At 38.6% G+C, this 13,500-nt stretch overlaps 1 protein-coding gene across 1 annotated transcript; it reads right to left on the bottom strand.

The window, feature by feature from the left end:
• Positions 1-2,721: 2,721 nt before the first annotated feature.
• Positions 2,722-5,986, bottom strand: LOC137062518 (cornifelin homolog B-like). The gene is made up of 4 exons (XM_067433391.1): positions 5,821-5,986; positions 5,203-5,316; positions 4,331-4,485; positions 2,722-3,909 (listed from the first exon to the last, which is right to left on the bottom strand). Exons 2-4 carry the CDS (start codon positions 5,306-5,308, stop codon positions 3,787-3,789), a joined length of 384 nt encoding a protein of 127 aa, XP_067289492.1. The 5' UTR covers positions 5,309-5,316; positions 5,821-5,986; the 3' UTR covers positions 2,722-3,786.
• Positions 5,987-13,500: the final 7,514 nt, after the last annotated feature.

The raw sequence follows: 13,500 nt of genomic DNA, 5'->3' as shown, positions 1-13,500 counted from the left end.
ACCCTGTATGCGTTCTGTCAGCAGATTAACACGAAATAGGTTTTAAAGTGCAAGTTTTTGAAAACGAGTTGTGAAAACCGTAAGTACCGTTATCATCTCCATATAACCTATGATTATATTATATTCATGCGTATTATGTGTGTATTTTATAGGCATGTGCACTAAATTGAATGTATGTACGCGGAATGTAAAAACAGAGAAAAATCTGCAATGATCTTTTGATGTTTTCAGACTGTGGAAAAACTAGAAAAGGGGTTTTCAATCTCATTTAAAATAAGCACGCTTGTTGGGGTACGCATTACATAACGCATAACATGCATAAGGTAATCAGATTACTTTTTGATGTAACAAGTAAAGTAACGCAACGCATTACAGGTAATGTGCATTATGAAATCATATGACATTCTTGATAACAAAAAATGTAATTCATTACAAGTAATGTGTGTCAGAATGCCTGGAACTAATGTTCATTTATCGTTTCCAGGTGTCTGAAAACTGGAAAATGCTGCCTTAGGAGGACACATTTCGAGGTAGAAATGCATCGTCATGTCCGCATGCAATGTTAAAGTGGTCATGGTATAATGGTACATGCACTTTTACAAGGGGATTGTATGGAAATGTGTGTTGACAGTGGCTGTATACAACCATCCTATAATGATAAAAATCCGTCCAGTGTTTTTAAAAAATTTTTTTATTTGTCTCAATTCAAACTCAATTGGCATCACACAGTCGGATGCCCCTCCTACGATTGTTGATTGACAGCAGCGTTTCACCTCAGACCCGCCCTGATCGAGCTCATCATAGTCGATTCACAGAAATTCAATTCGGCCAACTGAAAAATTTTGATGTGATCAGTCACTTGAAAATTTTCAATTGGAGACCTGATTTTTTTAAAAATATTTTTTTACAGTGTGCAGTAATGACATTTTTCTCAAGGTGGCAAGAACAAAGTTCGTTCTGGGGAGTCCTGCATTAACCCCGCTCACTTTAAATTTCTGACCAATCACAATAGTTCTCGAACATCCACAAGAAAAAAGTTCTGCTCAGATGATGTGTTGAGAAAAAGCTGCGAGAACTCCTAAACCAGGGATGCAGCCCATGTCAATCCTGCTGGTAATGTTCTGTATAATGTGTTCATGAAATACATACAGTCACAGCTGCATACCTCAGATACATATTCAAGATATGCATCAGCCAGCTGAAATTGGTTGCACAAATACCTTTGTTTACAGGCAAAAAACATTGCAGATGAAGTATTTTTAAGAACAACAGTCACAGTAATAGTATGGATTGTAGCTGAAGTGCATGACGTCCAATGTAGTGGATAGATGATTCAACAGAATTTTCTACCATTTTCAAATTAAAGCAGCACTAGGTAACTTTTCAACCTTCATAATATATTTTCAAGATTCTTGTGATGATACATCGACTTACAATAAGTTGAATGACACATCTGCCATAGCCTGATGGGGTCTATATCGTTTTTAATCGTACTTTTAAACTTCGAGTTTTGGCCGAGAACAAAAAGAACTAAAAACTAACTAAGAACTAAAAAATTTGTCTGCTTTACGGTATATACGCACTTCCACCTCCACCCCCACTTCCTTACATTCGGACGTGCGAGCCCAACGATCGTTTGTTTGTTGGATGTTATAGTCATGTCCGAAGCAGCACAGAGAAATAAGAAAAGGTTTTGTTGGAGGAAAGCAATAAGAGGAAATAAAAAAGTGATGGGATTAAAGGCAGGACGAGGATCAACATTGGACCAGCGTTTGCTTGTTGGCGTGAGCTGAAGGAGGCGTGCCCGACCGATGCTGTCATGCTTGTTACGGTGATTACCTACCACTCAAATATTGAATTGAAGTATCATAAAACGGTAACCAATAGACTACTATAATGACGCTGGTTTGTAAACGTGAGCATCGCGATTATTTGGCGTTTGAAAAAAATAAAACCCATGAAATTATATTCATATGACATGCTGAAACATGCCACTGACTGTACCTGGGATGAAGACATTTCATACGCGACGCCAGAAGAAGACATTTCACACACAACACCAGAAGAGCATGTGAACTCCTCTTGCAGTGTTCAGGGGAACTGTTAGTGCTGCACCAACCCGCGGGGCCGCTTTTATGAAGTTATTTGGCCCGCCCCACACCACTGTATATATTTTTACAACCCGCCCCGCACCCGCGACCATTAAATAGACATACGGGGTCCGTGGGTTATGAGACGACCCGCACATCACTAGTTCAGGGCTATCAGGGTTGTCATGTCAACAGCGCGATGGCACGCCCTGTTGTAGGATGACAGAGCTTACGACAGTAGTTTAGGACATTATTTTTCCCAACTGTAGGGGGACCCCGAGAGCAAAATTTACCAAGTGCTGCTTTAATACTTGGAAAATTTAACAATGATATGACTCCTTAAATGTTACTATTCTACAAACGTTTTTGCTTTTTACCTGCAAGTCTCCTTTAATAGAAAGAATGGACTAATATTTCTGAGCAACTTGACATTTATTATTATCTGGCTGTCTGCCATCTTGGTTTGGAAGAAAGAAATTCCACATACAATGGATTGCCATTTGGTGCTAATGTATATGAAAGCACTGTAGAGGATGATGTGCAACTGTGACTAGATTTCAGATCAAGTCCTTAACACACACAAACACTTTTCCAGAGACATGAAACGGAAAGAGACCCAGAAAATGGTCAATAATTTATTGTATAACAACACAAGTGAAAGATATCAAAGCTTTTCAGTCCCAAATGAGAAAAGCAAACATGGGACGTAATTCACGTCTTTTCTCATACACATTCATCATTCCATGAATAAATGCAAATTGTTTTATTCTTAAAGTAGAATATTGAGATATAACACAAAAGGTTTATGTTTTTTTAATGTTTTTTTATATCAATGATGTTGTTGCTTTAACAGTATATTTTCCCCCATAAATTTTCCATATAGATGTGTCACTACTTTAGCTGATCACACTTGTCATGATATGCAGATTAAAAAACTGAGTAACTCACATTAAAGATATATGACAAAACGGACATTTACATTATTATTTTCATTAGAAAAGTTTCATCAAATTACACATTACATTCAAAAGACCTTCACTAGTTTGTCTGCCCTCGTAATCCTTAAGCTAGTTAAATGTATTTGGCTTGCTGTCTGTAGTAGAGGGACTTGAGGTAGCAGCTTCAGCTAGCTTAGATATAGCCCCAGTCGGACTAATGCTAGGAAGAGGAGTATGGTAGAAGTGTGTTGGTTAAGTTGGGGAGGTAGAGGGATGCCAAAGGGATGCTCACAATTCTGATTATTTGTTTATTTTAGTTATAATGGCAGAATTTTTCGATATAAACTTGCAATTATCACCTTTTTCTCGCAATTGACAGTTCATATCTTGCAATTCCAGCTTTCTCGCAATTTCAGACTTTTTTTCCTCATAATTGAATATAGTTCAATATAGTTCATATCTTGAATTTCTGACTTTATTTATTGCAACTGTGAGCTTATTTCTCACATTTTTGACTTTAGGCCCAAACCTTGCATTTGTCAGAATTTATGCAGAGTTAAAGAGTTTATATCTCACAATTCTGTTTTTTTTTTTTAACACACAATTGCGAGTTTAAATCATACAATTCTGAATTCATAACTCACAATTGCAATTTTATATCTCACAATTCTGACATTATAACTCGCAATTTTGCTCTGGCAGTTCCTTGTAAGATTAGATGGGTTCAATCTTCCCAAAATGACATTTAGGAACTTCACTTATAAGTTCCTGGCACCAACAAGAGTGATTTGAAGATCCCGTGCCTTCATCTCTCGTGACATCTGACACCAAACGCATGCTCTGCAGCATGTGGCCAACAGGCAGTCATTACACATATCACCCTGCAAATGAGCATAAAGACATAACGGCTATATTAAAAACAGGCCTACATCTAAACTCATTTGGCAAGTTGCCACAATTAAGATGATAATGTTCTTTGTCCTGAAATATATGAAAAATATCCAGAGAAGGTTAATTGTTCAGTTGAAACCTATTAATAATTGACTCATGTCTGTGTAGTGTAGTTTTAATTTGTTCACTTGGGTTTGGGTGAATAGGATGATGGTATTGAAATTTACAACAAAAAAACATAATTTAAGACAAGTTTAAACTAGGCTAGGCCTATGTGTATTACAGCTATAGGAAATTAACATTTGTGTGATTGGACTTTTGGCTCTCAACCTCAAAGTTACTGAGATGTGACAACTAGCCTTGGTCTCCTCTAAATGTATAGTAAATTCAATAGAAAAGTGACACACTCACCTTAATGCCATAACGCTGGCGCATTGACACCCTTATGGACATGGTTATGGGTGGGATGCACCCGCAGAAGTCCAGCAGGGGGAGACATAAGCACTCACCGTAATTCTTGGCTTTTATGCACGTGAAGCACGCGAAACACCAGTAAGCAAAGCAGCCTGTTTACAGAAAGGGAGATAACAGTAATATTTATTACAACACACTACATGACATCATGACACAGTCTACACAATAAAATTCTCCGGAGGTGGTGTAGCCTATGGGATAAAGATATGAGCAGATAAATCAAAACGAAGGCCTAAATTCATTCTGCGGGAATCCAACAAGTCAACAGATATTTTGTGCTCTACAAAAGAAAGTCGTTTACAATGTATTTTACGTCGACGTAGTTATATTATACTTAACCTTAACTACATGAACTTTGAATAGAGTTATGATTAGGTTTGGTTTATAGTTAGTTACTTGCAATTATGCACAATTTACTGTTATTACTACAGTTAGTACATGTAACAACACAATAACGCGCAACTATGTGACCTTAAAATAAAATGTTGCCAGAAAGTCAGTCACACGGGTTTGAAATGACCTGAGGGTGAGCGTTTTCATCTTTGGGTGAACTTTCCCTCTATGTTCACTAGGCTACATTAATAACTATAAGTAGCTTTGCAACTACATGTCAACTAGCTTTCATTAGAGTTAGACTAGACAGTCCGCTCTGCTAACTTTATTTTGATGTTCGTCCAACGGTATCAGTAGATACTTCAGTCTAATACTCTAATGAGAATTATAGTTGCCAATGCCACAAAATTACTCATGGTTATTAGAATGTCTGAAGTGGACCATAAATAAAGTGTTTTATTCCAAACTTTACTTACATTCAGGTATGTCATCACAGCAGTCAAAGACGCCTGATCCCCACTGATCAGACTGACTAGAGATCATAACAGGCTGTGGCTGCCTGACTACCATTGAGTGTGACATGCTTGCAGCTAAAAATGTACAACAGATAGAGAAGTATGATATGATTTCAGCATCACTCCAGTGATTTGTTATATATAGTTAATAAAAATGTTCATGTTAGTTCACAGTGTATTAACTAATGTTAACAGATACTTTTTGAGCTTAAAGTGTATTAGTAAATGTTAAGATTACTTAACTAAGAAGTTTTGTTCCTTGTTAATGTTAACTAATGCAGTCACCTAATGTTAACAAAGGTTTCCATAATATGTTTACTATATTATCAATTTTTCTGCATGAGTAGACCTCATTTTAATCTAATACTTGTATATATTTGAGGTTTTAAACAAATAAGATGTTCTATTGATATAAGAGATATGATTAAAAGTGATAACAGTTTATAAAGGACTTGTCACAGTGAAAACCATTCAAGTCCTAATACAAAAGGTTTAAATAAATAATCGTCTTCAAAATGCAGATAAAAAATACAAATGCAGATATGATTCTTCATATTTCTGTAGAAAATCTACACTCACCTCAATGTTGGCACGTCCAACGTTGGAAAGTATCTGCTGTGTATAAATCTGTGATCACAATCTTGTCTTTTTACTGACTGGACATCCAAAGAACAAAACAGATCATCACATTGGCTCTCAAGGCAAACCTCCAAAACCTGTTAGACTCGTTCGCAGCAGCATCCGAAACAGGGTGGAGAACAAGACTGCATTGCTCCATTGCATATGAAGAGTCCAGACATTCTTAATGCATAAAAATATACCACAAGGAATGAAAATTGCAACATCATCATTGAAACCAATAAAAACACCTTCAGAGATTAAGACAGAACTATATCCAGACACAAAAGAATCTTTCAATATATTTTCAAATGGTTATGACATTAAATTCAAAGACAGTCACGGGGGGAAATAAACAAGCTACATCTCTATCAGAACAAAACCTGAAGACTTCCTCATTGAGATTCTTCCTCATTCAGAGTTTTCATCAGATTAGAAGCTGTTCGATTTTTTCCGAAGGGCTTTTGAGCTGTCTCTGCTGAGGTAAAAGAACCCTGTTAGCAGTAGCATCCATTAAACATTTCCCATAAGTGCCTTTCACTCATGAAAAATGCAATGTATTAAGAACGGACCTGGTGACACACTGAAATATCTTGGCATCATGCAAAAATGTTCAAATGACGATGAGAGACTGTCCATCAGCAGGATGTGGCTTTTGTTTTCAGCACTTTTAGAGTTTCCATAGAGTCATGAGGAAATATCTGAAGCATTTTGCCGGTTACATAGTTTATATGGAGATTTGCCAAGGTATGCCAACAAATAATCCTCGCTTAGCTTGAGTTTTGTCTTGATCCTGTTGTCTTTTTCATTCCTTTAACCCAGCATCTTCACTTCTTTTACATTTACATTTAGCAGATACTTTTATTCAAAGCAACTTGAATTGAGGAATACAACAAGTGATTAATCTAAAGAGGCAATAAACACGAGACGTGCTATTAATACACAAAACAAAACCAAATGTTAAGAACCATGTCATCTTCAGGAAATCCACTGTTATTTAAAAGACAACTCCGGTGAAAAATCCCTGCTCATTAGCTCATTCCCTGGGATGCGTTTTCATGAAAATCAAATGTAAAGAGTTTTATCTCTAAAAACAGATTAGCTTCAATGCTATGGAGCACCAAATAAGTAAAATTAAATCGATAGTTAATACCACTGCACTAACATGGCGCAAAATAGCCTCACACTAACACGGTAGCATAATGAGGGTCCCTTCATGCAAACTGAACCTTTGAGAACTTTGTAAGTGTACAAACTAGCCTAGAAATCTAGACGCACCCTAGCGGCAGCAAATCTAATCTGCCCGCGAGTGTCGTCTAGCAACTCTCAATACCCTTCTGTATTCGCCTAACTCTTGCCGGGCTAATCACATTGTGTATAGAGTCGGTGGGCGGGGCCATAATGACGATGGCCGAGTTGCGTTTGGGTGCTTCTAGTAAACACAGAAACTGGCAAACGGCGGTCCTTCGAATCAGCTTTGACCACGACTCTGGAAGACTTGGAGTTAAGCTCATTAAGTGAAGTCATTCTTAAAAAGGGAAGATGTGTTCGGAGTTTTGCCGACCGGATACGGCAAATGTTTTTAATCTACACTCTCAGAAAAAAAGGTACAGTGCTGTCACTGGAGTGGTACCCTAAGGTACAAAAGTGAAAAGGTACATCTTTGTACCTTACTCACCCCTAAATGGTACATATTAGTACCTTAAGAGTGCGTATTAGTACCTTAAAGGTTCATAGTAGTACCTTTAAGGTACATGTTAGTACTTTTTCGGTTTTGTACCTTAGGGTACCGCCACAGTGACAGCAATGTACCTTTTTTTCTGACAGTGTATCAACAATCTCTGTTTCACCTTCGTTGCTCTGGTCGGTTGCGCTATCCTATCGTGTGTAGAGGGAGTTTGAAAGACAACCGTTTATCCTGCCCCTCAGATTGAGCTGTCAATGGTGAGTTTCCAGACCAAACATCTTGATGTGGGTCTGGCTTGTCAGGCTATGTACAAACAGTTTAATAAGAAGATACTTTATAAAGAGAGTACATTACGCAGCAGCCATCTTGGAAAACTGTCTCGACAAGTTGAGCCACGAACGCTTGTCCGGAAACAACGGTCCATATGAGATGAGAAGTCACAGTTCATCACTTAGCACAGCGTTCGTTGCTCGATTCGCTAATCTGTTTTTAGAGATAAAACTCTTTACATTCGGTTTTCATAAAAACGCATACTAGAGAATGATCTCAGTAACCATGTGTTAATTACCCCCAGGTTCATTTTTCACCAAAATTGTCCTTTAATGTTGTTTTAATCCTTTCCCCAATAAACTAAGAGAGAGTTAGAGAATCTTTAAAGGTCTATACAGGGGCTCAATGGGTTCTTTGTATGGCCGTGGTGCTGTATAGCACCTCAACTACCCCAAAGAACTGCTAAAGAACCTCATTTTTTGTGTGTAGTGTTGGGAAGATCATTTTGCACCTGATGGTTACAAGAGGTGCTGCTCACTTATTCCACTGAGAGATCACAACTTGTAAAAAAGAGTGGAGGCAGGGTGCAGAGCCCGTGGCCATCCAGGCAGAGGCAGGCAGTATAGGGAAGTATTTTTACTCTGTTCAAGTAAATGTTTCAAGTATCTGTACTTTATCAGTGTTTTTCTTTGGAAAACTTTAACTTCACTACCGTTCAAAGCACAATGCCATACTTCTTACTGCACTACAATTCCTCAATAAAATAAATTTAGTATTGTCTTACTTTGAATGACTTTTACTTGAGTAAAAGTAATGTTCAAGATTTTTTTATGTAATTAAGTATTAAATGAATATGAAACGTAGTGCAGTAAAATATACAATATCATGCTTTGGAATGTTGTGAAGTAAAAGTTTTCCTATGAAAACTCTCTAATGAAGACCAAACACTTGAAAAATGTACTTAAGCAGAGTACAAATACTTCATCACTGTCCGCCTCTGCCTGTAGGCAAACACCAATATCTTGAAATTGTGACCTGGACTTGAAAGTCAATGAAGCGAGATAAACAGCACTGAGACGTAGGCTCTTTTGGGTTTGTTGAAGACCAGTCGAGCCACTTCATTCTAGATTATTTTTGTTAGGGTTGGAATGCACATTGAGGAAGTCCAGCAAGAAAAGCATTGCAGTCCAGCCTAGAAATGATAAGGGCCTGAACGAGATGATGTGTTGCCTGCTCAGTTAGGAAGGGCCTGATCTTACTGAAGTTACACAGTACAAACCTGCATGATCATGCTACAGAAATGTGGTCTTTGAAGGTCAGCTGATCATCAACAACAGCTGATGTTCTTTCATCCATGCTGAGATGTCCGCCAGGTAGCCTAAGAAGCGTGCAGCTACTGTGAGATCATCCGTCTAAAATGAAAAGTAGAGCTGTGTGTCATTAGCATAGCAATGGTAGGAGAAATAGTGCCCCTGTATAATAGGTCCCAGTGGTGTAGTGCATATGGAGAAGGCGAGAGGTCCAAGAACTGATCCCTGGGGTACCCCAGTGACCTGATGATTGAATGTGACCTTGTGTTTTGTATACCTCCCCAGGAAAGCATGAACGACCTACCTGTGAGGTAAGATTCAAACCGGCAAAGTGGAGTTCAAGTGATGCCAAGTGATGAGAGGTCGGACAGAAGGATCCAAGAGCTGCAGGTAGATCTAGAACTGATGGTTTCAAATAAAAACTGATTATTTGGAATCAGCTCTTGCAATCAGCAGAACTTCTGTATCCAACAGCAAGGCAGTCTTGGTTGAGTGGCTGCTTTTAAAATCTGATTGGTAATCGTCCAGCTGGTTTTTCCTGAGAACGTAGAGATGATAACTGATTGGAAACAACTTGTTTATCAACTTGAATGCCGTGGGGAGGATGCGTGAGTTGTGTGTGTTGATCTTTGTGAGTGATGGCAGATGTGTGCGAGAGATGGCTTGTAGGTGTGAGGGGATGGTGTCTTGGGGGCAGGGGGTAGGGATGGAGATGAGAAGCTTATAAGCTTCTCCTCTCATCCTTCTCTCCAGAAGAAGAACTCAAGTTCTTTTGAGAGAAGAGAAGAGAAAAGGATGAGAGACTGTTAGCTGTGGGTGTGGTTGGTTTGAATGTTTTGATTGCGTGCGTGTGTCAGAAGTACTGTTGATCTTGTTGTGAAAATATATAGTTTTGGCACTCGAAAGCAAAGACTGAGGTCAGCTGAATCTTTTGATTTGTGCCATTTTCTTTCAGCTGCCTTGAGCTCGGTCCGGTGCTCACAGAGAACATCGGATAACCACGGGATTAGAGAGAGGAACACACGCTGGCCTGGAGAAGAGAGGACAGATTTTGTCTAGACAGGTTGTTAGAGTGGAAAATAAAGTGTCTTTGGTGTTATTAACATCTAGTGATGGGAATTGGGTGGGGGAGGGAAGAGAGGATGACACAACAGAAGAAAGGTGGGAGGGAGAAAGGGAGCATAGGTTTTCTCTGAATGAGACTGGCAGGGGGTCGGTGGTATGAAAAAAAATGTAGCTGTAAATTAAAAGTGATAAGGAAGGGATCAGAAATGTGTAGATGTTTAACCAAAATGTTTTCAGTTGTGTGCATAGATGAGGTCAAGCTGGTTGTGTGAGTACCTGGTGGTGAGCCACTGAAGTTCGAAAGAGATGGAGAGAAGGGGAAATCTGGAGCATAAGCCTTATCCAGGTGGATGTTGAAGTCTCCAAAGACTAAGGGGTGCCTTCCTCAGGGAATGAGGACACACCACATCCTGCTCTTCTAGAAACTTGCCCAGCTGACCTGGAGGGCAATAAAAGAGTAATATTGCAGAGAGTTCTGAATGTATTTACCGAAAGCATGAATTAAAGATGCACAGGATGAGCTCTGTCCCCTTCTGTAATCTTAGAGACAGATTGTGATGGAAGATGAGCAGGCCTACAACTTTCTCTACGGATTTATTAGTTTCGTTCCAGGATTAAAGTCGGTACATTGTAAGCTGGAGTACAGCTGGGCAGTATACTAGAGTTATGACATAAGGGGGTGTAGGATTGGGATATCCTGACTTATCACGAAATGCTCTTCCAAAGGCATACATATTCAAAACTAGAATACTTGAAGTTGCTCCTGAAGGATCCTTGCGTGCAATTTCTCATAGAATTCTAACATTAACAGCAAGAGGGTCTAATGTAATTCCTAACAGGATCAATAATAGGATGTTTTAAGACATTTTAAATAAGTATGTCAGGATGTTAAATCTCCTGTCACTCTAGTCTTAACTAATCCTGTGAAAGAAAGGGAGGGAGAGAGAGAGAGAGAGAGAGAGAGAGAGAGAGAGAGAGAGAGAGAGAGAGAGAGAGAGAGAGAGAGAGAGAGAGAGAGAGAGCAAAAGAACACATATAGCCCACACAATACATCTCAGGACGTAACAACGTGATTTCTTTAGCAAGTCATTACTCAAAAAGAATCAGCATTCTGATTCTGATTAGCAACGTGATGTTAGATAAAGGTATATTTAGGATGGCACTTTATGAATTTGCTTTATCAAATTTTAACTTTAATTTAAATCTATGCATTTACTTTAAAAATATAAAAATCACAGCTTGTATACTATAATGTAAGAGCAAATATGGTAAGAGATTTCTGTTTATATTTTATTTCTTCATAGTGAGAGGAGACAGTCTGGTGAGAAGACAGAAGAGTACAGTGGGAGATTTGTATTTATATTTTAGTTACATTCATTTAAAAACATCAAAAGTGATTAATTATTAATTGAGGTAAAATGTATTGGTGTGTGATTGTGAATGACTAATGTGACTCTCAGAAAGTGGCGCTTTAAGCCATCCGGTCCACTGCATCGTTTGACTGGAAGATCACACAGAACACAAAGACGATCATTACCGAGGGATGCTGGTCAAGAGCAGTTGAATTCTACCGTATTCCGTCTGAATACCGAGGTGGAATGAAACACGAGCTCACTGCAGAGACAAGGACACACGTATCCTCGCTACGTCCGTTTAGTTGCCCTATACACTCTGAATGCTGTACTGTTGCGGCGGTAGGGAGAAGGAGGAGAAGGAGCACACGGGCGCGGAAGAGGCGTTGATGAGCAGCGGGGAAGCGGACACCGTCACCGCTGGAAACCGGGAAGAAACTCCGGCTGCAGAGATGCTTGACACAGCGGATATGCCCGAGCTCCTACCGCCCTCGGGGCAACTTCAACCTAGTCCCAGTGACTCGGTGTGTCAGATGAAGCATTTGCGGGTTGAGTTCAACATTGACTGCTTGAGCCCCGAATCCCCTCAGATTAGGTTAGGCCAGAGGGCCCCCAAACTCGGACAGATTGGACGGTCAAAGAGAGGCGAGTATATGTTTTTGTTTCATTTGTTTAGATATGGATACTTTATGATTTTTCAACCCATCTTTAGGACGGACACTCTACGAAATTTGTGCCTTTTTCCTTTTGAAAATGTTATTTTTATACATTGAGATTTATTTTAGGAGGATTTAGGAAATGTTAAAAGTAGTCAACTGCAAGCTGAATTTTTTTTTGGCACATACCTTTAAAAAAATAGAATAATTACAGGGTTGACAGTTTTATTGCTCATTAAGCATTGTGCTCAAGGTCATAATAATACAATGTGTTTATTGGAAATGTAATGCTGATACTTCTACAAACAATCAGCTATTTACTAAATAAATCAAGGTAACAGTTTTATATTTCAGTTGCGCTAAAGGTCATGCCACTTTCTATTTCTACAAATATAACATTTTCAAAAGTATTTTTTTTTTTAAAAATTCATAGAGATAACAATTCAAGATTGCCTTTACTGACAGTTTAAGATGAAAACTTGTTAAAATCATTGTTAAAAATCATTGTTTACACAGGTTCAGACACAAAAGGCACTTTTCATGGAAAGATTTAGACCAATTTAATGGAATATTTACATATTAAAGGGATAGTTCACCCAAAAATGAAAATTAGCCCATGACTTACTCACCTTCAAGCCATAGGTGTAAATTCTTCTTTCAGACAAATACAATCTAGGCCTTCGAAGCGAAGCTTTTGTTTGTGTAAAATATCCGTATTTAAAACTTTACCTCTGCGCTTCTGCTTTCGTCACCGGAATTTACACTACGACTGCGTCCTATACGTCATACGCTGGAACGCCAGTCTCTGTGTACGATGGTTAGCGGAAGTTAGAGAATACAGTTTGTAAAGTTTTAAATAGGGATATTTTTGTTACACAAATGCATCGCTTTGCTTCAGAAGGCCTTTATCAACCCCCCTGAGCCATGTGGAGCATTTGTATGATGGATAGATGCACTTTTATAGACTTAAAAACAGAAGAAGTCATTCATTGCCATTAAAAAGCTTGGAAAAGCCAGGACATTTTTTATATTACTCCAACTGTATTTGTCTGAAAAAAGAAAGTCATATACACATAAGATGACTTGAGGTTAAGTAATCTACGGCTCCACTGATTTAATTACTCTGTACACACTGAACTGTTTTACCTCTGTTTAAAATGGGATGTGAATTTTATATTATAGTGGTTATAGAGGATGAAGATCTGGATGACGTCATTAACAACAACAACAACAACAACAACAACAAAGGACCACTACCTGTCCCTCTCAGCAATGAGCCATCCTGAGCCTCCAGATTCTTA

Source organism: Pseudorasbora parva, chromosome 23 (genome assembly GCF_024679245.1).
Source record: "Pseudorasbora parva isolate DD20220531a chromosome 23, ASM2467924v1, whole genome shotgun sequence".
In the NCBI taxonomy this organism is placed as follows: Eukaryota; Metazoa; Chordata; class Actinopteri; order Cypriniformes; family Gobionidae; genus Pseudorasbora; species Pseudorasbora parva.
The sequence above is the reverse complement of the archived record's forward strand: the minus strand, read 5'-3'. Positions and strand labels throughout refer to the sequence as shown.

What these genes read in the sequence shown, in the direction of transcription:
- LOC137062518 (XM_067433391.1), bottom strand. Translation starts at nt 5,308, where the DNA reads ATGTCACACTCAATGGTAGTCAGGCAGCCACAGCCTGTTATGATCTCT. An exon ending in CTGTGATGACATACCTGAAT is followed by an intron (nt 4,486 to 5,202) that starts GTAAGTAAAGTT and finishes TTCTGTAAACAG; the next exon opens with GCTGCTTTGCTTACTGGTGT. An exon ending in GCCAGCGTTATGGCATTAAG is followed by an intron (nt 3,910 to 4,330) that starts GTGAGTGTGTCA and finishes GCTCATTTGCAG; the next exon opens with GGTGATATGTGTAATGACTG.